Raw genomic sequence first — 25,893 nt, 5'->3', positions numbered from 1 at the left:
GTTAAGACCATCACCCTTCATCTTTCAGCAGGCCACAGATTTGAAAGCACGGCCACTGTCTCATTATCCCGATGACTCATCGAGCCAGAGTACTTTCCCTTTCCTCTGCTGTCCTTTCAAATTAAATTCATTGTTCTGCAAGATGTCTGCAGTTCCCAGAAATGACGCAAGTGGTATGTACCCTATTCAAAACCTGGACATTTGACTCTCATGACATTCTCCCAAGTGATCTGGATCCTGCCACTTGCTAATAACAGCCGCTGATAATTCCAAAATCCTTTCTTCTTCTTTCTTAACAGAAAGTCAGAGGATTATGGCTATAAGGACTCCTCTTTAAGAAAAGTCTTGCAAAGCCCTCTGTAAAAAATTTGGATATCCTTGCCAAAACACATGATAAAAAAATGAATTTCTTTTGATATTATTTTCATAATTGGTAGTATTTGACCATCCACAGAGTAAAAAGCAGGTGTTTAATAGTTGCTTAAAAGATAAATAATAGGCACTAATTAACTTATATTAATTAACCAGTTAATGCATATCAATCTTTCTTCAATCTCTCATCATTGAAACAAACGTGAAATGCTTTTAAATCTAGTCTAAGTGGGAGGCACAATTTCTTGAATGTTTTTTGACCAGGAACTGGGCACTTTGCATATATTATTATATTTAACTTTTACAACAATCCTGAGAGTATTATTCCTATTTTATAGATGCAGATGGTAAAGTTTAGAAGATAACTTGCCCAAAGGCACTTAGCTTGTAAATGACCAGATGTTCTGGTTATCCGTTGCTGCCTAACAAATTACCAAAAAATGTATTGGCTTATGATAACAATCATTTTATTATATCTCACTATTTTGTGGGTCAAGAATTTAGTCAAGGTTCATCAGAGGTAGCTAACTCTGTTCCACATGATTTCAGCTAATGTGGCTTGACTCGGGTTAGAAAATCTATTTTCAAGATGGCTTATTTGGACTATTAGTCCAGGTTCTTAGTTCTTTTCCATGAGGACTCTCCATGTAGCATGATGGCTAGGTTCTAAGAGTGTGTATTCCAAATGGCAAGACGTGGAAGCTGCCAATCTCTTAAGACCTGGTCCAAGAAATTGTCATGGTATCACTTCTGCTATCTTTTATTGTTCAGTAAGTCACTGAGCTCTCCTAGATTCAAGGAGAGGGAGCATAGACCCAACCTCTCATTAGGATGTGTCAAAGAATTTGCAGCCATGTTTACTCTACCACAGCAAGGATGAGAATCTGGATTATAGTCATGACACCATATTCCATCTCAACTGAAACAATACCAGATTCATTTTTTGATCACTGCATTTATCTCTTTGGATTATAGTGACTAGACCATGAGCAACTTGAGGGCAAGGATCTTGCCTTATACACCTTGAGTTAGGCAGAATGCCTACCTGAGCATAGTCAATGATCCATAAATGCTGAAGGAATGAATGATGGAGAGCTGAGGTCCCATCCTGGCTCTGCTTCTATGCAGCTCTGTTAGGCAAAGCAGGAGGGGGAAGTACTCTGAGCTTTGGTACCCACTCAGTAAAATAAGGTGATGGAATTAGATGATCCCAAGGTTGTTCTTTCCCAGCACTAACATTGTATTAGTCTGCTCAGGCTGCTATAATAAAATACCATAAACTGAGCAGCTTATACAACAGACAGTTATTTCTCACAGTTCTGGAGGCTAGGAAGTGCAAGACCAAGGTACTGTCCAATTTGGTTCCTGGTAAAGACTCTCTTCGTGGTTTGAACGTGGCCACTCCTTGCTGTATCCTCACATTGGTGGAGAGAGAGAGAGATCTGGTGTTCTTCCTTTTCTTATAAGGACACTAATCCCAGCATGGGAGCTTCACTCTCATGACCTCATCTAAACCTAATTGCTTTCCAAATGCCCCACCTCCTAATACCATCGTAATGGGTGTTAGAGCTTCAACATATGAATTTTGAGAGGACACAAACATTCAGCCCATAACCACCATTCTACTAATCTACTAAAGATAATTACAGAATAAGGAGAGCTCACATACAGGTCTCAAATGAGAGGAGTCCAGGAGTCAAGAAACAAGAGAGTGAAAAGAGTAGAGGAAATGGGATTGTTCTGCAGACAAATGCAAAGGACTCTACTGAGAAGGGAAATGGACTTTGGTTTCAGATGCTAATACTTGAATTATAAAAGTGGTGCTTGGAATAGAAAGGAAGGAAATTGGGGGAGGCCTTTTGAAAGGTTGAAGACACTGAACTCTGGCCTTGAGGGATGGGAGAAAGTCGTAAATTAAAGCGGACTCCAGATTTTGTACTTGGGTGACTGGGGGAATGCAGATTTATCCAACATCAGCAGTGGTTCTCAACTCTGACTACACAGAAAATTACCTGATGAGCATTTAATAAATATTGATGCCTGGGCCACTCTCGAGACTACTCAATTCAGAATTTCTGGAAATGAGGCTGGAGCAGCAATAGTTTTCAAAGCCTCACAGATAATTCCATTGTGCAGCCAGGGTTGATAATTAATCTAGAGTTAAAGGCACTAGATTTCTGGCTGCTATGGAATGATAAGAAATCAAGGATCAAAAGCTGATAGCCACCAAATAACTTGGAGTGTGGGTTGTATGGTATGTAGAATAATGGCTTCACAAAGATGTCAGCATCCTAATCCTCAAAACCTGGAAATGTGTTAGGTTATATAACACAGGAGAATCAAGGTTGCTAATCAACTAACCTTAAAATGGAGAGATTATCTTGGGACAATGTAATCCCGAGGGTCCTTAAAAAGTAGAAGAGGAAGGTAAAATAAGTCAGGAAATGTTGCTGGCTATGGAAGAATAGTCAGAGCTAGGAAACATTGTTGCTTTTGAAGTTGGAGGAAAGCACCATGAGTCAAAGAATGTGGGATACTTTTAGAAGCTGGAGAAAAAAAAAAAAAAAAAAAAAAAAAAAAAAGAAATGTATTATTCCCTAGAGCTTCTAGAAAAGATTGCAGCTCTGTTGACAACTTGATTTTCACCTGATGAGACCTGTGTTAGACTTCTGACCTACAGAAGTGGAAGATAATGAATTTGTGTTGCTTTAAGCTACTGATTTTGTGGTAATTTGTTACAGTAGCCTCAGGAACCCAGTAGAGATGGTCAGTTCAGGAAGGCTTCCTGGAGGAGGTAAATTTGGTAAACTTTTGCTGGGACATTTTTGATGGAGAAAAACTCGGGGTGACAGAAAAAAATTTAAGAAATCTCAATGCTGTACAATCCCTACCCATAATATTTAAAATCAAAAGTTAGAAGAATAAAATAGTATTTGTGATTGTCATTAAATTTCCAAATGAAATCAGGCAAGGAATTCTTGGGAATTTTTCTCAGTGATGTTACTTGAATTGTGATCAATTCACAGATTTAAAGGCTGACATAACACTTGTTTTACTTGGATGGTTTTAAACTTCTTAAGTCAGCAAAGAAAGCAGATAGAATCTGCAGCTTCCACACAGCTCATCACCTGAAATGCAAACTGGAGCTTAATGCTCCTATCACCCTCCTTTAATCGGGTCTCTAAACTCTGCTGACTTCTTTTTATTGAAACCTCCTGAATTAAAGTAATTGAATAATCTCTCTGTGTGTGTCTCACACATACAGAAAAAGGGAGCAAAAAACCATCCATATGCACATTTGTTCATTAAAATGTATTTACTGAGGATCTATATATGACATGAACTGTGTTGGGGAAGCATCAATGATGAGACAGGCAAGGTCCTTGTTCTCGTGGACTTAACAGCCTGGTGGAGAACACAGACAAATAATCAGGCAATGTATAGTATAGTAGAAAATATAGTTTGCTATGAAAGAACAGGGAAGGGGCAATTGACTCAACCTGGGAGTGGAAAGGGAGGAGTATATCAGGGGAGGCTTCCTAGAGAAAGATAACTTTTAAGTCAGTCATTTTCAAAGTGCGGTACTTGAATCAGCAGCATCAGCAAATCCTGGGAGACTGTTAAAAATGCAAATTCTCAGACCCATTAAGCCAAACCTATTAATCTTGAAATTCTGGGGACGAGGCACAGAAATTTGTGTTTTGATAGATCTCTAAGTGGTTGAGATACATGCTAAAGTTTGACAACCATTGAGTACCAGAAGATCATACCTGGCTGCACATTAGAATCACTGGGAGCACTTATACACCTGACTGATGCTGTGCCCCCCCGCCCCCGAGATACTGATTCAATTGGTCTGGGATAAAGCCTGAGAACCAGTATTTTTAAAGCCCTGAGTCATTATAATATGATTTTAATGTGTAGTCAGTGTTGAGACCACTTCTTCAAGCTAACAACTAAAGCTTGTAGCTAGGTAGTGTGGGCTGGAGAGAGGGCAAAAGGGTATTACAGGCTGAGGTGCAAAGTCCCAGATGTGAGAGAAAGCCTGAGGTGGTATATCTGGGGATCTGATAAAGCTAGAGAGTACACGCAACAAAATTCCATGGCTTAAAAATAAGATCCATAGCTGTACATTTAAGTGCATATTGCAGTACTTCTGAAACTTTAACGCACACAGAAATTATCTGAGGATCTTGTAGAAATACAGACAGTAGGAAAGTTCTGTTGCCCCAGCTTCCCCTGAGCGTACAAGTCGTGTACAAGTCAGAGAGCAGATGGAGACTGCAGAAGGATATATCTATGCATCAGCCCCAGGGCCAACATAAGCAAACCCAGTTGGGGTGAACCGCAGATGCCCGTTGCTGGGCGGGTATGTTTTGAGGCTAAGGAGGAAAGATGCAGCCTAGCACAATCTTCCAGCTTGATCTGATTATATTCCATCAAGGTCGTACTGCTTTTAGCTCAGCAGTAACAACCTCCCCTCTTCCCCCACCCTCCAACCCTGCCCCCCATCAAACTGAGTGCATCCCCTGGCCAGGCCAGCAGAGACAGATCATTAAGTGACCGATGGAGCTCACTGAAACGTACCAGCCAGCCAGGGAGGCGCTGGCCGAGGAGTGGGGGACGCTCTCTAGAGGCCTTCTTTCCCCACTCTCCCTCTTTCCACCTCCCTGGCCGACAGCGGTGGTGCCTGCGGCAGAGCCTCTCTCTGCAGCAGCCCCTTGCACTTGGCTCGCACTTCTGGGCGCTGTCCATGGTTGCAGCATCTTTCGGCGCGCCACGTCAGGAGGCCGCAGCAGGGCCCTGCGATTGGCCAAGGAGCCCCTCGCCATCCCCGCCAACACACCCGCCCCCGGGTCCCTGTCCTGAGCTCTGGCCCCGCAGGCGCGTGCCAGCGAGCGTGCGGGGCGCGCCCTGGGGCTCCCGGTGGCACACCCACTTTCCTTAATAGGGCAGAGTCGAATGCCCAGAGCAGGCGGCGAAGCGCGGGGGTGGGGCAGGGAGCCCTGGGACTCGACAGTTGAGGGCGCAGCCACCTCCACAGCCGCCTCTGAGCGGCAGGAAGGAGCAGCCAGTCGCCGCGCTCCTCTCCCCTCCACCGAGATCTGCGCCCTTTCGGGTACCCCTGGTCTAAACCTCTCGCAACGATATGGAAGAATTTTTGCAACGCGCTAAGTCTAAACTGGTAAGTTGAGGAAGCAAGGCTGTGCGTGTGTGTGTGTGTGTGTGTGTGTGTGTGTGCGCGCGCGCGCGTGTATGTGTGTGCGCACGCGCGTGTGTGAGCGTGTGCGTGCTGAGGAGAGGAAAGGGCATTGCAGTAGAGGAGGAAGAAACAACTTTGCCACTTAGTTGTCAGGGTGTGCGGGCTGTCACCTGGAAAAAAAATCTCTGGAACTCTGATGCTTACAGCAGGCAGTCTGTCTCTAGAATTCTCCCCATAAGCCAGACAAAGTGCTGAGCTGAGGGGTGGTTATAACCTGTATTTCAAGTTATGTCCTGTATGTTCAGCTTTGGTCCGCTTTGGCCTGAGGTTGGAGAGAGATGGATCCAGCCAAATCTGCAATTTGCTCCTGAAGGCTAGAGGATGAATGGGTGTGATGCTCCATGTGAAAAAGAGCCCAGCCTCTGCAGACACAGTGTGTGTAAGTGTAAGAGGAAAAAAAGAATTTCGTAGAACTGGACATCAGGATGTCGGCTAGTAAGAACATGTGCCAATGCTCAGTTTACCCAAACATCCCTCACACAGAGCTTGCTCCAGTGCAGAAGTTGGGGATATTCCTGTGTGAATCGTGTGTCTCTGGTCCCTACAGAGCTGTAACTCGGGGCGGAGAGAAGGGGAAAGCCCCAACTGTTGCTGGTGATGTGGGTTTTGTCAGACTGTTGTTCTCCTGGGAGGAGACCAGCATGTTGACCGGCTATGTACAAAGAGTGAACCGAAATTTTCTGTGTATGTTGACAGTTGCTGCACATTCAGGAACAACAGATTCTAGCAGTTTTCTAATTCTAAATTGTTTTGGCTCTCAAGCATAGCAGTGATAAACATAATGGAAATGTTTCTGTTTCAGCACTTTTAAAAAAAAGTCTCTGTCCACTTTAAAGCAATATCTTTAATGAACAGTGAAAGAAGCTTTTATGGGAGTGGCATAGGAGGAAATGTCTAATTTATGATGGCTTTAACCTTTAAACCTTCATGGAAACCAAAATATAAAGTCTGTATTAAGATGAGTTCTTAATCACAAGGCAGGATATTTGCAGGCTTATTACTGTAACTTGCCTGTGAACAACAAACGGAATGCAGAGGAAAGTGTGATTCTTACAGTGACTTAACTGTAAGTATCTTTAAAAAGACCATTAAAGTTTATTAATGCTAAGATAAGTACTTTGTTTTCTACCTTAAGCCTCTCAGAGAATTGAACGTGTGTGGGAATTTCAGAATAGAGAAAATTTGTGATCATTCCTGGGTTTATTGATGACTCTAAGTTTTAGATGAGCACACAAAGGAAAAATACTGATTGCAGAAACTCACTTACATTTCTGATAGTATAAGTGCTCTCTGTTCCTTATCTAATAATGAATGAGAAATGGTAAAAAAAAAAAAAAGTCAATTTTGGCAACATTTTTTTGCATGTGTGTGTAGATGAAAATTAATGGTGATCAACAATAAATGCAGTTTTAGACTGCACCTGTGTTCCACTTCCCTAATATTTATTTTAACAATAAACATTTAGCTTGAGGGTTCTGATATGAGCAAGAGGTTCATCTCATTTCTGAAGAGCAATTACTGGGATGGAAAGAGTGTCTATTTCAGAGTAATAAGTTGAGAGTCATCTGTAAGTTTATTTACCGAGTCCCTTCATTAGACGAGCAATTGCTCTACATCATTAAAAAGAAAGACAGGGAAAAGAAGTGGTTGTTTGAAATACTGTTCTTGGTCTTCTGCTTTCGCTAGAAGCACAATTACTGCTAATTTTGTTTTCTTGGGATAGGTTTCTTGTTAGAGATCCCAATTAGCCTTTCATATTCAGCTATAGTAAAGGTGTTTGAGTCACTTTTAGTGTCACATTTTCCCTGACAAATTACATTTTCTAGGTAAAAATTTTTTTTGCTTAAAATGAAGCATTCAAATATTGTAGTAGATAACCTTTGTTTTAGAGGATAGATTGCTTTCGTTTAAGAGAAAAAATTAACTCAATAATTATAGCATTTAGTTATGAGTTTATTCATAAGAAAATGATAGGATTTTTAAAAATTAGGCTAAGTTTTGGAAAACATTTTAAGGAGAAGAAAATTATCATGTTAGTTTTCACTTAAGCTTTATTAGGCCAGAATTCATAGAATTTAGGTTTTATGTTTAAGCTGTTTTCCATCAGAAGTTAATAGAGATTTATCTACATGATACCTAAAAAAGTCTAATAGGCAGGTCTTTTGCTACCTACTTGACTTCTTGCTTCGATATTCTGTAGGTATTACATATATATATATATTTGGCTGGTTTGTAATAGTCAGTGTTCCTTCCAAAGTCTTAACATAACCTCATTATCATTGGAGCTAGCTAATTTCAATAGGGTAAAGGAGTTTAAAATTCCAAAATAGAATTTCTATTAGCCATAGATAAAATCTTTAATAATCAAAACTCTGAAGAAATTATTTGTGTTCCTTTTTTCCCCCAACTAGGAGCATTTATTATTTATCTATCATTGTGAGGAGAAGCTCTCATTCTAGGACAGTCCCTTGGGTTGAGCAGAAATCTTTGAAGGGGAAAGGATGTTTTTGAATTTTTATCAGGTAGTTTGGAGCTTATTTCTATTGAAATTGGGGGAGCATTCTCTCACTTCTGTTTATCATCCCAGTCTGGTTTTGCTAGTCCTTAAAATGAAGCAGATTCATTAACATAATCCCATCTCCCTTTTCCTTAAATATCTCTTTCTGATGCCCACCTTTCATTCCTGAGAATAGGTAGAATATATCATAAATGGCAAAAGTAAACCTTAATTGTGACCTCAGAGAGATTGCTCCTGGAGTTCTTCTCCTGCTTCTCTAGGGGACCTGCCTTCTTCCTTGATGGGACAGGCTCTGGTACCTGGAGCTTCTTTGTAAAAAAATACTTCGGCCAAAGATGAAGAGCAGCAAGAACGTAGTCACTCTTGCCACACACAGTTTCCAGAAATAGTACCTTCTTGACAAATAGGGAATTGACACAATTATTGTTAAAACAATCACGAGAGTAGAATAAGCACTATGAGAGCTAGACCTCGAGGCAATAGAAATGGCAGTCAAAAGGTGATATTTGTTGCCTGAGTTCATTTTCCTATGTAAGAAGCCAGCTAGATTTCTGATCTGTACTCTCACTGCTAGAACTAGAAATGAAAGTGAAAACGAATTTTCTTTTTTTCCTGCCATCACCCACCTGGCTTTTCTTCCACGTGCCCATTCTGAGATGGAACAGGGACAGAGATCAAATTCTGTAGTTCCTGGTTCACCCTTAAGTTTTCGCCATGCTTTCCATCTTTAGTTATGCCACTTCTATGGTGGTGCCTTAGTCATTCTTAGTTACACGTTTCTATAGTAAGAGAAATCAAAGGCAGGTAGGGAATGAGGGCTTCCTGCCCTAGGCTGTAATGTGGGGAATGTCCTCCAATTTCATAGTGGCTAGCTCAGAAAAATATTCAGGCTGAGACAGTAGTAAACAGTTCAAGTTCCCATGAACTTTGGAGGAAAAAATGAGGTAAATAGAAACTCAGATGCCTGGGGCTCTGTCTGGCAGGAAGCCAGGGTCCCCACACGGTGTACACTAGCTTCTGAACCTCTGCTACTGCCCAGACCCCACCAGCTGATGCAATTCAAGCAGCTGTTCAAGGGTGGGGGACACTAAACCTACATGCCCTAAGATGTAGGTCATGAGCCAGCTTTGGGTGTGTGTAGTGGGGAGTGTCAGCTGCCGGAAGTCTACAGGGCATATCAGTGCCCTAGGAATGCTGTTTTAAAAGAAAGGGTGGGGACAAGGTCACCACTACAGTCTGGGGAGTGCATCTGCCACTTCAGCAGTGACAACTGCAAGCGAAGGACTCATATCTGCAGTGAGTATTGGTCAATATGTGGACTTCTAGAGAAGAAAAGTTGTGGGTGACCTAAATGTCAACTTATACTCTGAGGTATGTGGCATAGAGAAAAGAAAACACATTCAAAACTCTAAATAAACAACTACTTTAGAGTTTATAGAGGAGATGGGGTTTTAAAAAAGAAAGAAAACACTGCAGCATGTGTGCAGAATAATCATCTTGATTAGAAATTGGAGGAATACATTCTTCCTGATTTCCCTTATAGGAAGAAGGTCATGTGTTTCAATAAAAAGCATCTTTAAAGTGAATATTCCATGCCTTTTAAAGGGCCGCTGTGGTAAGGACTAGTAATGACGGAGATGCTGGAGGAGCAGTTTCATTTGGGGAGCTGAGCTCATCCTGATTATAGACCACGGGATCAGCTCCCTCCCCATAAATGAGAACTGATACACTTGAGACTATGCCTCTTGCCAGAGCATCCTTGAGCAGGAAACTCAGGAATCCAAAGCACTTCTGTAAATGTGGAGCCCCGCCCCCCAGGAGCTGATGAGAAAATAGCCCTTGATTGCTTTAGTCCTGGAGTCAACTCCATTTCTCACTGCAGAAGCTTTTAGACCAGGAGCTGTGATTGCCTCAGCCTCAGGGCCTGTGGAGAAGACCCAGACTTTTTCAGTGTAAATCTCATAGACTGGATTGGTCTGCCTCGAAGATAAAGAATTGATCGCTACCATTCAGACAACATCTTGGGCCTTGGATGATGTGATCAGGTGAGCAAGGACACCCTTTAATCAGTGATTCGGTGAATATTTTTATGTTAACTGGGTTAAAAGGCAACAGTTTTGGTGTTTGTTTCTATGTAACATTTATTCGGGCAGATGGTAATATTGTTTTGGGTTTGGCGTACTAGTCTGGGGAGCTCTTGTAAGCAATGGTGTCTTGGTGATGGAGGCATCACTCTTCCCTTACATCCACTCCATCCTGTAGTGCTAACTGAGCACAGAAAAGGGTGAGAGAGGAATACCTATTTCTGGGTGAATGCTGCAAAAGAAGAAAGAACATCTGGGGACCAGAGAGGTAAACTGCATGGTGTCGCCTTGGTCGTTGATTCTTTTTGAACCTTGGAATTTATGGGAGAGTCATGGAGTTTGGTGTCGACTTTGAAAAGAAACTGGGGAGAGTCAGGGCTGATATATTCAGAAGGCATCTTTCACATGGACTTTGATATGACTGGGTCCCTCTTGGTTTCTGCAGTACGCAGCCTGCACAATCATACATGGCTGCCCTGCCATGGGTCCCAGAGTAGGCTACTCAAAATCTCTGGCAGTATCCCTGATCCATTTCTATTTGAGCTCTATGGCTTTGGGCTTTGGTTTCCAGGGAAAGGTAATCTTTCCTTTTAAGAACTCTTAGGAGGTTAATTGGGTATTAGATTGCCCAGAAAAATCAGATCTATGAAGGCTTGGTTAGAAAAACTTGTTGAAATTGGTAACCAGTCTCCAAGTCAATATGAATGGCGTTTTTCACTCTGAGGAGAGAATCGGGGTAATGTATGGTTTGAGCACCATGGGTCACCAGATGAGGGATTTTTTTTTATGCCTACAAAGATCTTTCTTATTTTGCATAACTTGTACTTGACCTCCTCATATGTTAACCAAACAGCAAAGCCACCCTTAGTGTCATAGATCAGATGGAAATTCTCTACAGTCTTGTCAATGCTGATGACATCCATAAAACCACCAGGGTAGGCTGTATCAGTTCAGACCTTGCCATGAATCTTAATGAACCGCTGCATGCATATCTTCTTTACTTCATTTCCTGTCATGGCAGATTTAAGTCTGTTCCTTATAAAATGATGAGGGAAAGACATTCTCTCAGCTTGTGGGGGCCAGTCAATAGAAGGGGAACAAACACACCAGTCAGTTTATCCAGCATCTAATGTTTCATATGATTCTTAGCCATGACTGTGCTAAGCATAAAGAGAGCAAAGTGTTTTTAGAATGAAAGAAACTGTAAGGCAAGAATCTTGCATGAAGATTGGACTCCACAGCAAAGCGGCAGTAATGACCATGGGCCAGTAAAATAAGATCCCTAAGAAAAACCTGAGAGGGAGGGGACTTTCAATTATTTGAAAGGTTTATATGGAAGGGTTCCCACTCATAGGAATCATTCTTCTTCAGGTAGAAGAACAGGACTTTTAGGATGAGTGGCTTTTTTTTTTTTAAGAGGCACATCAAGTCAAAAAGGTCCAACTGCATTGCTGTGAAAAAATTATCTATCGGTTACTTAAACGTTGCAGAAGAGCTATGTGTGTGCTTGCCTCTTGCTCTCCAAAATGGAAAAGAAGGGAAAAGGAATTGCCTAAATTCATCTTGCACATTGAAGCATTTTGCTCATCTTTGCACTCTTCATACACAGATTCTCTAGCAAGTGGTCTAGCAACTGGCCAAACTGGCACATGGCTCTGGGAAGACAGAAGAGTCATAGCAGGTGGACAGATCAGCTGCTCCCTGCTGTGGGTATGTCTAAGAGGACACGCTCTGGCTGTTCCCCTGGGAGACAGTGTCTCTGGGCCCCTCTCCAGGGAAGCAAAGGGGCAAGTCTTTATCCTCCCAGCCCCCATTCTCTGCTTTTTAAAGCACCTGTCTTCTCCCTCACCCTTAGCAGCCTGGTTTGGTTTGCATACAGCATTTGCTGGCTGAAATACTGGGTAGGATTTTTTCACCCTTTGGCGGCTGCAATAGAAACAGACTGAGAGCCACCACCTTTTGGAGGGCTGGATTCTTTCTGGAAAAGGTGAGCGGTGTTTCCACTAATCCCTGTGGATTAATGCGAGCCTAAACTTTGATTCAGGTTTTATGTTTTGAGTATCTACCAAGATCATAGGGAGAAATTTTTGTTTGTTTGTTTTTAGATTGTGGACAGTTTGAAAGCCTGGTCTTGGGAAATATATAAAGGTCACAGAAAAGATAAATAAGAGAGAGAATATTATCCTGTAGCTGAATATTTCTTCTATTATTTCACTATGAATTTGCTTTGTAATATTCTAACAGAGCCCTGCATGAATCAGAAGTAATTTCAGTGGATCTGTAATTGTGTCCTTGCCACTTGGCTGATAGCTCTGGACTGTGGCCTGAAGTGCCATCATCACCCTTGGCTCAAGTCTTCAGAAAAATTCAGACATAAACTTACAGTGGTGGATGCAGATCAAAATGCCATTCCAGAACTGGCTTTTAAGACATTTTGAAAAATTCATTAGCCCTTCAAAGCATTAGGTCATTCTGAGCCTTATGGAGGACAAAATGTACCTCTCACTTCTATGGAATTATTACATGCCAAAATAGCCTTCTGACATCGCATGACATCGCCGTGAAAACCAATTCACACTGAAAGAGTTTCATAAGCTAGCATTTATGTAGACTGCTTTGATGAATCTCACAAACATTGAGCCATACTTATTACTACTGGCTCCTTTGTTGGACGCTAGCTCTCAGCAAGATTTATATTCAGCCACCCTAATCACTATGTTTCACTGGACATACCCTGACCCGTCACTTCAGGGAGTGGTGTGGAAACAGGCATCAGTGGTGTGGGAACAGCCAGAGCGTGTCCTCTTAGACATACCCCACAGGATTCCACGTGTTTAGACACAGCATTCTATAGCCATTGTCTTTTATTAGTGATTTCTTGCTGTGAAACTTATTTTAATCACAGACCTTTATGTTGAAACTATTTTTAGAAGGATAAATCTTTAACATTGAAACAGATGATTCTAGACTTTGTCTAGTTCCACCTCTGGTATTATGGCTTAGACTTCATTTATTTACAGGATAATAAGTAAACATTAGAGCAAATTTGTGAAATAGAGGAATGCTAAAAATTGAATTCAAACAATAAAAAAAATAAAAACTAAAAATAAAAATTACCCACTTTCATCGAAGCATGACTGTTGGCAATAGTGTTGGTAAGTAGTTTTCTTAGTCTTTCTTTCCTGTGCATAGGATTAAAAATAAGGATATTCACATGTCTTGTTATCTTTATTTTTATTTTGCTTAACATTATTTATTAAATATTATTTATTAAATATTATTGCTTAGTATTCCAAATCAACATTTTAAATAAGAGCATATAATTTAATAATGAAGATATGCTATGGTTAAACATTTTGATTAATCCTTCCTTTTTTGCTATTGTTAATTGCACTATGACAACATCTTTGTACCTAAAACATTTTATCCTGTTTAGGATTATGTCCTTAAAATAGCTTTTCGAATATGTAATTATTGTAGCAAAAGATATAAATATTCATAGGTATGATAAATCTTTCCAAATCAATTTCTGAATGAAATCCATCAAATCTGAAGATTCAGCAAGGTTCAGAAGGGTTACTTTATCCCATAGAACACTGTGGCAGAGCCAAGCATAGATTTCAGGTCTCTTGACACCTAGGTCTGTGCTCCTGACAAATATGAGAGGCTGTACAGTATAGCGAGCGGGGAGAGTACAATGCTAAGTTTTATTTTATTTTATTATTTTTTAATTTTAATTTTTTATTTATTTTTATTTTTTAGGTAAGGCAACCCTTGGTTGACCTCACAGATTGCAAGGACCTTGTCAGCTTACAATCCCTTATATTTTTTTAATTTATTTTTTATGCCTACTGCACCTGGTCTTCCTAGGTGGTCTCCCATCCAAGTACTAACCAGGCCCGACCCTGCTTAGCTTCCAAGATCAGACCGGATCGGGCTTGTTCAGGGTAGCATGGCTGTAGACCAATGCTAACTTTTAAAATTTGGATTTGAGCAAGTAATCTGAAGCTGCCTTGCTGCTAAATTAAAACGATCATAATACAGTCTGTGCCACGCCAGTTACAGCTGTTATTTGAGACCAGGAGGTAGCATCTGACTACAGAAGCCACTTCCCCTTTTTCTTTTCACTTCCTCTCTCAATTATTTCAAAAGGATTGAGCCTTATGGAAAAATCAGGCAGTTGCTGTTATATTTGGCATGGTAATTCAAGCCATACTATTGTACTTCATGCTGCTCCCACCCATGTGATCTCATTTGATCAACCTTCGACAGAACACATTGTTATATCTATGTTACAGATGAAAGAACAAGACCAGAGAGGTGAAACTCAGCCTTCCCCAAGGACACACAGCCTGTAAATGGCAGAATTTACTGGCCATAGAATCTGTGTTTTCTGATTCCCAAGCCTTTGCTTCCAACAGTATCTGTAACAACAAAAATTGGTTCACGCTCTCAAAAGATAGTTCGAAGGTTTCATTGAGAGTTTGGTGGTTTGGATTCATCTCCATAAAAGAATATGGCTGACTGAAAATACAGAACACATTTCCAAGAGGAGAATATTCAATGATGAAATGCATTCATGCTGAAGCTATGTTGCAGGAAACACACAGGAGAGCAAGCCCGTGGAGCTTTAGAGTTTCGTGTGATAGACTCTGATGAACAGTTTGTAAGTACAAGATTAATGAATGTGTCATTGGTGGAAACATGCTCAGCTCCACAGGCACTGGAGACCAAGTGTCTCCTGTGACTGGAAGGAGGCTCCTAAGAGGCAGGTCTCTGTAGGGCCTGTGGGCTTCATCCCACATACTCATAATGGGGACAACAGGTGACTGGATGTCGCTTATGTTGACTTCAGCTGAGAGCTCTATGTAATGAGGGGAAGGAAGTTTAATTGCCTGTAACACTAGCTCTTTCCTTGCTGTGGAGGAGGTATAATTCTGTGAAATATTCTTCTCTCTCTCTCTCTCCCCGCACTCCCTCGCCCCTTTCTGTCTCTACCTACTCCATCCCCACTATTTCTCCATTTGGGTCATATTCATTAACTGGCCAGAAAACCTATATGCATACCTATATTGATACAATGGGGAGTAATTTTAGTTTAGTGCAATTTAATGTAGTATAAGCTGAATTTTTCTCTTTCAAAGAGACTTGCACTGAGAAACATATCTTTGGACCAACATTTCATATCTTTGGACCAACATTTGTTATAGCCACAGTCTTACAGAGGCCACATGATTGCTAAATTCAATACGCACAAAGATGAAGGTGCATCAGACAGATTGGCCTATGGATTGAGGTTCCGGGTTGCCTTTATTTTCCAAAGTACTGTAAGAGTTTGATTGATGACACTGGTGAAGAAAGTCAAATATCCACATAATTGAGAAGACATTTAGGGAGCTGGAGCTCAAGGTTAGTCTGGTCTTGAAATTCTATATTAATGAAAATTTCAGGTTTATAGACACCAGTTGTCCTGAAAGCCTAATATGATATTTTTAAAGAGAATTCTATTGTCTACAGGATGGTTTGTATACAATTCTGTACTTCCTTTACAACTGGGAAGCTTTAATATAGGCCGAGGGAAATACACTTGGGATGATATTTTCTGGTAAGTGTTGAGGTGGGAGAGGAAATCACTGACTCTGAGAGACTTAGCTGTGTAGTTGTTAAATCATGCACATCTGCAAAATAATTAGCATGTGGAGGGGCAGGAGGTTCTGGAAGGAAATCCTTTTGTACCACAACTCCTAGCTATCCAACTCCTTTCTGAATATGCTTCTGCTCTTTATTTTTTTATTTTATTTTATTTTTTTCAGACGAGGCAACCCTTGGTTGATCTCACAGATTGCAAAGACTTTGTCAGCTTACAATCCCTTATTTTTTTATTTTTATGCCTATAGCAACTGGTCTTCCTAGGTGGTCTCCCATCCAAGTACTAACCAGGCCTGACCCTAATTAGCTTCTGAGATCGCATGGGAGTGGGCTTGTTCAGGGTAGCATGGTTGTAGACTGCTTCTGCTCTTTAAAAGGTGTGGAACAGAGAACACGGAGGGCCAGATGAGAACATTGCCGTTAAGCCTATGTCTTGCCATGACCCTAGCAATGTCCTATGCTGGGCCTTTTCTCTGCTGCCGCTTCCTTGGAACATCTCTACTCTGCTTCTTACCTCTGGCACTTACCCATCATCAAAACCTGCTCTTGCCCGGCAACCAATGGAGTTACCACCTATTAGTATTTACTCTACAGTTTATACATGTTATTTCATTTGGCCTTCATAGCAATCCTCGGATATAGGCATTTTTATGTTCTGTATATAGAGGGGGAAAATGAGGCTCAGAGAGGTCAAGTGACTTGCTCAAGGGCACATAGCTAATGGATGTTAGAGCTAAATTTCTAGTGTGCTATACCTGAGAGTCTTAAAGTATGTTTTTCCATTTCAACACACCTCGTGGACGTAATACACTTAACTTCAGAAGGAGAGACCTTTATAGTGATGCTCCTTAAACTTTCATGTGCATAGAAGTCATCCAGAGGCCCTATTAAAATGCAGATTCTGATGCAGTGCGGTTCGAGATAGGACTTGGGATACTGCACTTCTAACAAGCTCTCAGGTAATGTTGATGCTGCTAACCCCAGATCACAATTTGAGTCGTGAAGGTCCACAACATTGAGTTGCTGGGAGGCAGAGGCCACCATGCATGGCCTATTTAAAGGAGGCTGCCCCCAACTGAAATGGGCTGTTTCTCCTGGAGGAGGTGTTGCCTCACCACACTTTCCTGCTAGCAGCCTCGTAATTCAACACACTGCGTGGAGATGCCCGTTGAGACCGTGCTGCTCTCTCCTAGGGTGTTAAAAATCTGATGCAAAGAAAGAAATCTTTAGTGGTTATATTTCAGGTGAGAGGAGAATTGTTTAGGAGGAAAGAAGAATCACTTTGCTGTCACACCACAAATTACTCATAAGGCAGAGCCTGCACACAGTACATGTTTCTAATATGTGTTGCTGTTAAAATTATTTAACATCTCTTATGCTTTGCCCATACAAAACACGGGCCCACAAATATGTTAATGAGCTTTAAGGAGGGAGTGGGAAGAAAGAGCTGAAGGAAGTGGCAGTGTCTTAAGAAATGCAGGGCTCTTAACCAGGTCCTTTGCATTAGCCCAGGAAGAAAGCACATCTATGGTCTCGAGGACTTGCTTCAGGAAACAAAATGTTTGAATCAAAGCGTTTTTTTCTCTTAAAAACAAAACCATTCACAGTTTCCTTCTCTAATTTTGGTCTCTCTCTTTACCAAAATTATTTTTAGTTTTTCTTGTCTTTATTGATACGGCCTTTCTGACAGTCCTTTAGCATCTGAATGCTTATTTGCTTTAGGTGGCCTTGTCTCCTCTCTTTGCTGTTAGTGGTGCATGTTTATATGTGATGCTTTGTTATGGATGGTGTTCCTTTATTATTTATGCCTTTTCTTTGTTGATGGCTTTTGCTTAGTCACTCTCCTTCTCTCCTAAGTGTTCTTTGTTCACACTCTATTTCCTTCAACCCCATAGCTCTTTCCAATTCCTTTACCATTAACACAGAATTCTGTTTTTCTTAACATGGCGGGGAGCCCAGAGTGGCTTTGGAACCTTTGCAGTTTGGGGATGATCAGCAGACATCTTTGGGTTTTTAGGAATCATTTTAGATACTGCTTTGTATCAATCAGCTTTAACTAGATTATGTTCTGTTAGCAAAAATTCCCAATGTCAGTGGCTTTCAACAGCAAAGTCATATTTCTTACTCATGTTACAAGTCGCTGTGGCTTCAAGTGCCTTCTTCATTCTGGATGCAGGCTAAAGAAGCAATAACTCTATGGAATAGGCTGCTCTCAGGCAAAAGAAAAGTAAGAGAGCAGGTAAAGTCCACCGTTTGTTCTTAGAGCTTCTGCTCAGAACTGGAATAAGCCACTTCCAGTTGCATTTCATTAGCCAAAACAAGTCATGTGGCCAAGCCCATTATTAGAAGAGCAGGAAGTACTCTCCTCCCACAGGTGCGGACTGCAAGTTACATGGCATTGCACAAGGACCTATTGTTCTCCTTCCATAGGTAGGAAAGTTAAGAATTGGAAAAAGTATTGCAGTGTACTGTGTAATCTAAAGCTAGAACTTATTCTGTCAGGCAGACACAGGACAGAACCACACTTATATTCTACTAATGGTCATATCAATGGGTAGATATTCACCAAATAAAAACTTTGGTTAAGAAACCTGAGATTTTTTGGCAGTTTTTGACATTATTAATCAATAAAAATCTCCACTAGCTTTTTATCATCTTTCTTGTCTTTAGATGAAGCTTGGATTGGCGGTGTTTCCATGGCATGTTTGGGATAACTTGAGGCTGTATCTGGGTCCCGAGTTAGGGATGTGGGAAGCTGGGTTAACGCCTTTAGATCACCAGAGAAGCGTTTATGGAACAAGAATGCCTGGGAAAATCCTTTCAGTTCTCTGCACCTCAGTTTCTTCATGTATAAATTGAGAAAACCAATACATCCCCCTTTGTAGGGAGTCTTGAGGACTAAATTAGATTGTAGATATAAAACTCTTACAATTGTGATATATAATAAAAATATTTGAGTGTTTGCTTTCATGATGATGATGATGAAGAAGATGATGATGATGATAATTTCTACCACTTGAGTATTTGAACCCTGAAAAGCATATTGAGGATTCCAAAACCATCAAATTTAGAGCTGATTGATAATGAGACTAGTATTTCCAAGTTTAAGATTTGCTTATAAACGCATGAAATTAAAATTAACCCAGAAAGTAGGAACTTAAATTCTTGGACTTTTGATAAGACTAACAATAATTTCTCATAGAGAAATTAATATTTAGGATGAGTGTTCATGCTCTCCAGTCATTGTGTGGAGTTAAAGTCCTTTAAAAGTTGTTACATAAAGTTCTTGATTCATTTGGTGACTATAGTGCACTTGGGGCTTTTGTGGGTGGGGACAGCTGCATGGTTTGCTGAGAAATTCCAGACAAGGGCAAAGAGAAGAGGAACAGGACTTCTGTTCAGAAGTCAATAGCTTAGCCTAGGGGACTGGTTCTGGGGGAAATGGGTAGAGATATGCAGGTTAGTGCTGTGTCAAGAGTTTACTGGGGAACATAATGAGGCTTCTGGGCTGGACAGTTGCTTTTGTCCCATCAACTCAGCCTGAGCAGCCCCAAAGTAAAAGGAAATGAACAAGGGTCATAGAATCAGAACGTCAAGTTCAGTGACTTCTCAACTATGTGGATGTTTCTTAACCACTTTAGGCCTTGGTTTACTCATAAATGTTATATTTCTTAATATTTATCCAGCCATGGTCATGTATGAAAGCATTGCATATATTCTTTAAACATTTGCTAAATGATTTTATTTGCACAGCAACCCTATTTGGTGGTTATGATTCACTCATTTTTCAGGTACAGAGATGAATAACTTGCCTGCACTAACATAGGCAGAAATGAGTGGAGCCAGGTTTTGAACTCAACCAATCTAGCTCCCAAGGCTACATTCATATCCACCATGCGTGCTTTTGCTGCCTCTTGGTACAGTCAGCACTTTTCCTGGAGTTGCTGCTGTGAAGATTAATTCTGTTCATCTCTTCTAAATCCTAGTCTGCTACCTGTCATGGAATAAGTAGATGATCAATAAACATTAATGGTTATTTCCTTTTCCTCTTCTCCTCTTTCCTTTCAGCTGTCCTAGGAGATCCCAGGAACCAGAATTAGTGGGGTGGGAGATCTTTAGCCCTAATTTTCTCTGGGCAAAGTTTCTCATAACTCTTAAATTTACCTTGCACTTTAAAGTCCTGCTTTACTGAATTTTAAAGTCCCATTTACTGAATGAAGCTCTCTTCTACTGTTCTGGCCTTTACTATACCAGGCTGGAGGGTGTGATGTCATCTTGTAGAGAAAGCCACAAATTAAAAAGAATGATGGCACAGTTTGATGTTCCTTCCAACACATCATCATATCCACATATGGAAACTCTTTATTCAAGTAACACGTGAATGATCTTTACATATGCTTTGGGCATATCTATCTTTAAAAAGTTATTTATTTATTTGTTTGTTTGTTTGTTTATTTATTTATTTATTTATTTACGTACGTACTTACTTACTTACTTACTTACTTACTTACTTACTTACTTATTTATCTATCCTTTACTCTACATGGGATAAATAACCACTAAGCCAAAAGGTGTGTTACAAACAGAGCAGCCGCCATGAAGACCTAAATTGGTGACAAACTTCTTCAATAATTGTTGCCTTAAATTTGTCTTCTCCTACTGGTGACTTGGTTCTAACTTGTCCCTGTGACTAGTGCATGTTCCAGAGGAAGAATTTTGTCATGGAAAAAGAAATGGCTATAGAGGATAACAAGACCTGAATTTTAGTGCTTTCCCTTCCATGTGGAACCAGCATGACCTTGGTGAATCTCTGATCCTTTCCAAGCTTCTGTTTCTTCAGTTGCAAAATGAGGAGCTGGGGTTTGTTCAACTGCTACCAGCCAGGGGCACTAGCATTTTATGATCTCCCAAGATATTTTAATATTTCAAAATAATAATGCTGTTGAATAGTAGATAACATTACGTTAAGTGAAAGAAGCCAGTGACAAAAGGTCACGTATTGTTTGATTCCATACCCAGAACAGATAAATCAGTAGTGACAGATTGTAGGTTGCTGGTTGCCAGGGGCTAGGGAACATGGGTGGGCAGTAGGAAGCGACTGCTTAATATATATGGGGTTTCCTTTTAGGGTGATGAAGATGTTGGGGACTAGATAGAATCCTCAACATTATGAATGTACTAAATGCCCCTGAATTGTTCACTTTAGAATGATTAATTTTATGTTATATAAATTTCACTTCAATTATAAACCCCAAATATATATGTAAACATATGTATAAATACTTATACACATGCCTGTGCAAGGCACCCTTCCTCTCTTCTTAGTATAGTGTTTCTCAAATTTTTTGGTTTTAAGACAACTTCATGCCCTTAAAAATAATTGAGGATAAAAAAATTATTGAGAATGACAAAAGCTTCTATTTACTGTTATATTTGTCAATATTTATGATAATAGAAATCAAAATGAAAAACATTAAAAATTTATTTATTAGTTCATTAAAAACATAAACCAATTACATGTTAACAAAATAACATTTTATTAAAAATAATATTTTCCAAAACAAAAATATTTAGTGAGAAGCAACTTATCAGCTCACAACTCAAATAATTGCACAATTCCTTTTCCTCTGGACAACCGTCGGTCTTCAGAATGCAACAGAAATGGTTTATGTATACTTCCCATTTTTTCAGTGTTAAAAAGATGTTTCCACTCAAGGTTTGAGATTTACTTAATTTAATATTATTTTACTGTTTAATCAAGGACATCCTTAAGTGACCGTTTGTCCACGGTCATGGCTGTGAAGAATATAGTACTGACTAGTGTCACTTTTGCCACTGCCTTGATTCTCGCTAAGGCTCTGGCAGTCTGACCCACCATTGCTTTTGTACCATCAGTGTAAAATGTCTACACAGTGAAAAGGGCAAATAGTGTCGTCTAATTTTCATGAAAATAGGTTTGACTTCACGGCCCCTCCTAAGAGTTTCCCAGATATCCCCGGGGCTCTGAAGATGACAAATGAAGGGCTAATTCCTCACGGTTAAGTACAAGACTCACGAATTACGAGTACTTAAAACATGCATGGATTTTTAAAATGTTAGACCACTTACTTTCTTAAAAGACTAAATAATCTTTACAGTGGAAATGAAAAACAGAACCTTGTTTTAATCGAATTTTGAATGCTTCTCTCTCATTTACTCTTACCCCAGGTCTTTTCTGGACCCTTTGCTCAGAATGCTTTTCTTCCATTTGTGAGATAATTCACCCACTCACCTCCTTTGAGGCCTTACTTAGCTGTCACCTCAGGGAAACTTCTTTGGCCACCTTATCTAAAATATCGTCCTTCCTCCAACACACAGGCTCAGAAACACACACACGCACTCACACACACGCACACTGCACATGCACTACACACAAACGGATTTGCAACAAACTAAGTATCTGAGAGACCCTGTGACATAAACATGTTAAACAATGTTTTCCAAACTTTTTACTAGTGTTCTTTGGAACATGCTCTGGGAGATGCTTTCCTATGTTTCAGCATCATTGTGAAAGTCAATTGGGATTAAAAAAACAAACAAACGCTATCGATTCTCTTATATTCTGGAGAGCGACACTAACGTAAGATATTATCATTAGTTTATCTAAGTGGAAAATAAAAAAATCTTTCATTTTGTAATTCTTGATTTTGCCTGCTGGTAAAACATTTTGGTGATACAGAAGACTGAAACGGAAGTCTCTCTGTATTCATATATTTAAAAATATCTACTTTAAAACAAGAGTAATTCTTTGTAATTCAGATTGCTTTGTGATGGAGGGGTGGGGGTTAATTAGGGCAAATAGTTTAGACTTTTATAATTTTGGAAGAGAGTTTGAGAAATACTCTAATTCCAGTGGTATCTGTCACCCAGAGTCACCCAATGGTCCATTAAGCCCGGAGGAATGAATATTCTGCTTCAGTCTTTACACTTGGTAAAGAGAGAAAGTCTCTAAAGAGACTCTTACTCCTCATAAGAAGTTCTTACTATGTACCTTCTAGCTTTTCTAAAGTGGGTGGTCTATTCTACACCTCTTAGAAAATAGTCAACAGAATGTTGCTGTGGGGATTCAGAAATCTATGGATATGGGGCCACTTCTCGTCCTCTCCAAGTAACTTTTCATTATTCAGCTAGAAACTCAACACAATTGTGGATGAGAAAATCCAAGCCAAGGGGGCAGTCACTTCTTCATGAGAACACTGTGGTTCATCTTGCTCAGAACACCCTGCCTTCCTTCGAAGAATTCCCCACTTCAAATCTCTTACACAACCATAGGCTTTAAGAGTGGGGACTATTCCACGGCCCTTCCCTTTTCCTTTTTCTCCTCTTCGGCAGACTTTAAAGAGAAAATTTGGTTCTCTAACCAGTGGCCCTGTTCTCAAGGTCAGTCTTTGCTTTTGTGATCAGAGTCATCAATGACTTATATCTCCAGTGACCTCAAGGACCATCGGATTGACCACAGAGCTGACTTTTCTTTTCAAAAACACCATTTCTGAGAAGTCAGCAGGCCCTGCAGAGTCTTGCTTATGCAGCTATTGATCCACAAACCCGCCTTGTTAAACAGATTGATCTGCCCCAGAATCTGTCAATAAAATCATCATTGCTGAACCCACACTTCCTGCTAAGTCCAGACTCCACTAAGGGTCACAGGATATCTTTATACTACACCTAAGTAGATTGTACTTTCTGTCTTGAGCAAGTGTATCCACCAGGCAAATATTCTTTCATAGTCATGGTGGTTGAAAACGATATAAAAGATAGCAGTTTTCTATCCCTAAAAAAGCCTTTAGTTGTGCATTATTTATAACCCAGAGAAAAATTTCCTTCTTCAAATAGCAGATTATTTATTGACTATATTTGATTACTGCATTCTAATGTCTTGATTTTTTAAAGCATTAATCAAACAAATTCAGGAGAAAGTCAACAGCTGAGGAAGATCTCTTTGGGGCAATAGGATTAGAAGTCACCTCAAAGTCTTGAGTGGGGCAGTGCCTGGAATTCCACCATTAGAAAGCCATTCCTTCAATTTTTTTAAATGAAAAATGTATAGGTCCTCTTTTAAAATGCAACTCCCTACCCTCCCCCCGCCCTCGCCCCCATCCCTGGATCTGTCTCTCACATCCATATTCTTTCGTAAACTCATTCTAGAGCATTAAAGCGGAAAGGAATCAATGATCATCTGGTCTAACCTCCTTATGTTAGCGATGAAGAATCTGAAGCTGAGAAGACAGGAGTGTCTAGAGTAAGGTCTCACAGATAGTTAGTAGTAGAGTAAGATCAGTACCCAGTATCTCCTACCTCTTTATCTAGAAACTTTATGGTGTCCTTAGGAGATAACATTCCTTCATATGTGTCAATCTGTATTAAGTTCTATGCCTAAAAATATTTCATGTAATGCAGTTTGATTAGCGTTTCTCTAGGATCACTACAATTCTAAAGGTGGCAGGTCTTGGGGTAGTTATATATAAAACTTCCTTCTGGGTTTATGTCATTTACAAGATCCAATGGTTATTTTAAAATTAGTGCATAAAGTGACATGTTTAGGTAGCAGTAATATTAGAAACAGAAGAATTAGAATGATAGACAGGCCCTGAAGATCTATTTGTCAATTTCACTACAGATAGTGGAATGGTCTTGGGCCTCACCCCCACCCAACACCACCAAATGTAATTGGTGTGTCTGTGCATGAGGAAAGGAGTCTGGGTATCACAGAAAGAGGGGATAAATCGAAGGAGAGAAAAATTTAAAAAGACAGTTGTTTATGTAGGTGTGTCTATGGAATCAGCATCTTACATCGCCTGCTGCAGAAAAGTCCTAAAAAGTCCAAGGGAAGTTAGCCTCAGAAAGGGCAGTGATGTGGCCAGGAGGAACCCCATACCCAGTCTCTCTGGCAGTGTGGGTCATGGACATGGAGTGCTCTTGTATTCCCAAGCAGAACAAGCTATTCCTTGCCTTTGCAGGAATGTTTTTGACAGTTCTCTGTGATTCGACGCAGTCAAATCCAAAGATATTTTCAGCTCTGAGTAACAATTGTATTTTTTAATTTCTATTTCACCATTAAAATAGTTTTTTTCTAAAACCCAAGACAACCCCTCTGTGTCTGGGTGAATCATTCCTCTTGAAACGGGTTTCACAAGCAGACGCATGGAAGCGAATTCATCTACCTCATGGGAAATAAGAATTTCTATTATTAATATGTCATAGAGCCATGATTCTTAGATTTCAATGTGCATCACATCACCTGGGAGCTTAGTGAAAACACAGGCACCTGGGCCCCACTTCAGATCTACCTGGTAACAATATAGGGGAATGGCCCTGGGGCTGTGTGTTTTCCAAAGTTCTTCATGCTCCTCCTCCACCTGCTCTATAATTTCGTTGTTCTTCCGTTTGAGACACACCCCCACCCAAAAGGATGTAGGAAAGAAGAATGGCTTAAGTGTTAGGATAGCCTCTGTACCCAAGTTCCTTATTCATTTATTTGTAAACATTTATTGCTCACCTATTTACTATGTACACAGAATGGTGCTAGGTTGGGGGCTAACACAGATGATTCAAACACAAGTCCTGCCCTGAAGCTGCTCACAATTTAGGACAAGTAGCTCTGATGATGTCTATTTACAATTCAGAAATCTTTGGTGCTAGAGAGTACTGCAGGTGGTGTGGGCGGGTGGTCAAGAGAGGGTTAATAGGAAAGGAATGTTTGAGCAGTTTTGAAAGAAGAGTGACTGTTTTCCAGCAGATGGGGGAGGGAGAAAGGGAATTCTAGTGAGAACTGCCAATGCCTAGGTTAAGGGATTGAAAGATGGGCGAGTTAACAACATTTCAGATCCCTTTCTGTGGCTGAATCACAGTAAGGAGTGTGTAAGAGGAGGAAAGCCTGGGGAAAGGGTTCACTGGCCTAAGAAGAATAGATTAAAAAAACACACACACACAATAGTAGGGGGTTATTGACAAGAAAGTAGATTGTGTGC

The 25,893-nt window shown here is 40.3% G+C and overlaps 1 protein-coding gene and 1 pseudogene across 7 annotated transcripts in view; one reads left to right on the top strand and one right to left on the bottom strand.

Moving 5' to 3' along the window:
* The first annotated feature begins 5,241 nt into the window (after nt 1-5,241).
* Nucleotides 5,242-25,893, top strand: part of PRUNE2 (prune homolog 2 with BCH domain) — a 214,459-nt gene continuing 193,807 nt past the window's right edge. For 4 of the 7 annotated variants that reach the window (XM_039844941.1, XM_039844865.1, XM_039844700.1 and 1 more), the window contains exon 1: nt 5,685-6,014. In XM_039844941.1, the coding sequence (XP_039700875.1) occupies nt 5,961-6,014 (54 nt within the window). In that variant the 5' untranslated portion in view covers nt 5,685-5,960. Of the gene's footprint in view, nt 5,558-5,684; nt 6,015-25,893 lie in introns of those variants that run through there. The other 3 variants (XM_039844775.1, XM_039844922.1, XM_039844952.1) reach the window with 3 other exon arrangements.
* LOC120599589 (uncharacterized) lies at nt 14,083-14,201 on the bottom strand (annotated as a pseudogene).

Source organism: Pteropus medius, unplaced genomic scaffold (genome assembly GCF_902729225.1).
Source record: "Pteropus medius unplaced genomic scaffold, Ma_sr-lr_union100, whole genome shotgun sequence".
NCBI lineage: Eukaryota > Metazoa > Chordata > Mammalia > Chiroptera > Pteropodidae > Pteropus > Pteropus medius.
This window is presented reverse-complemented; position numbering and strand designations above follow the sequence as displayed.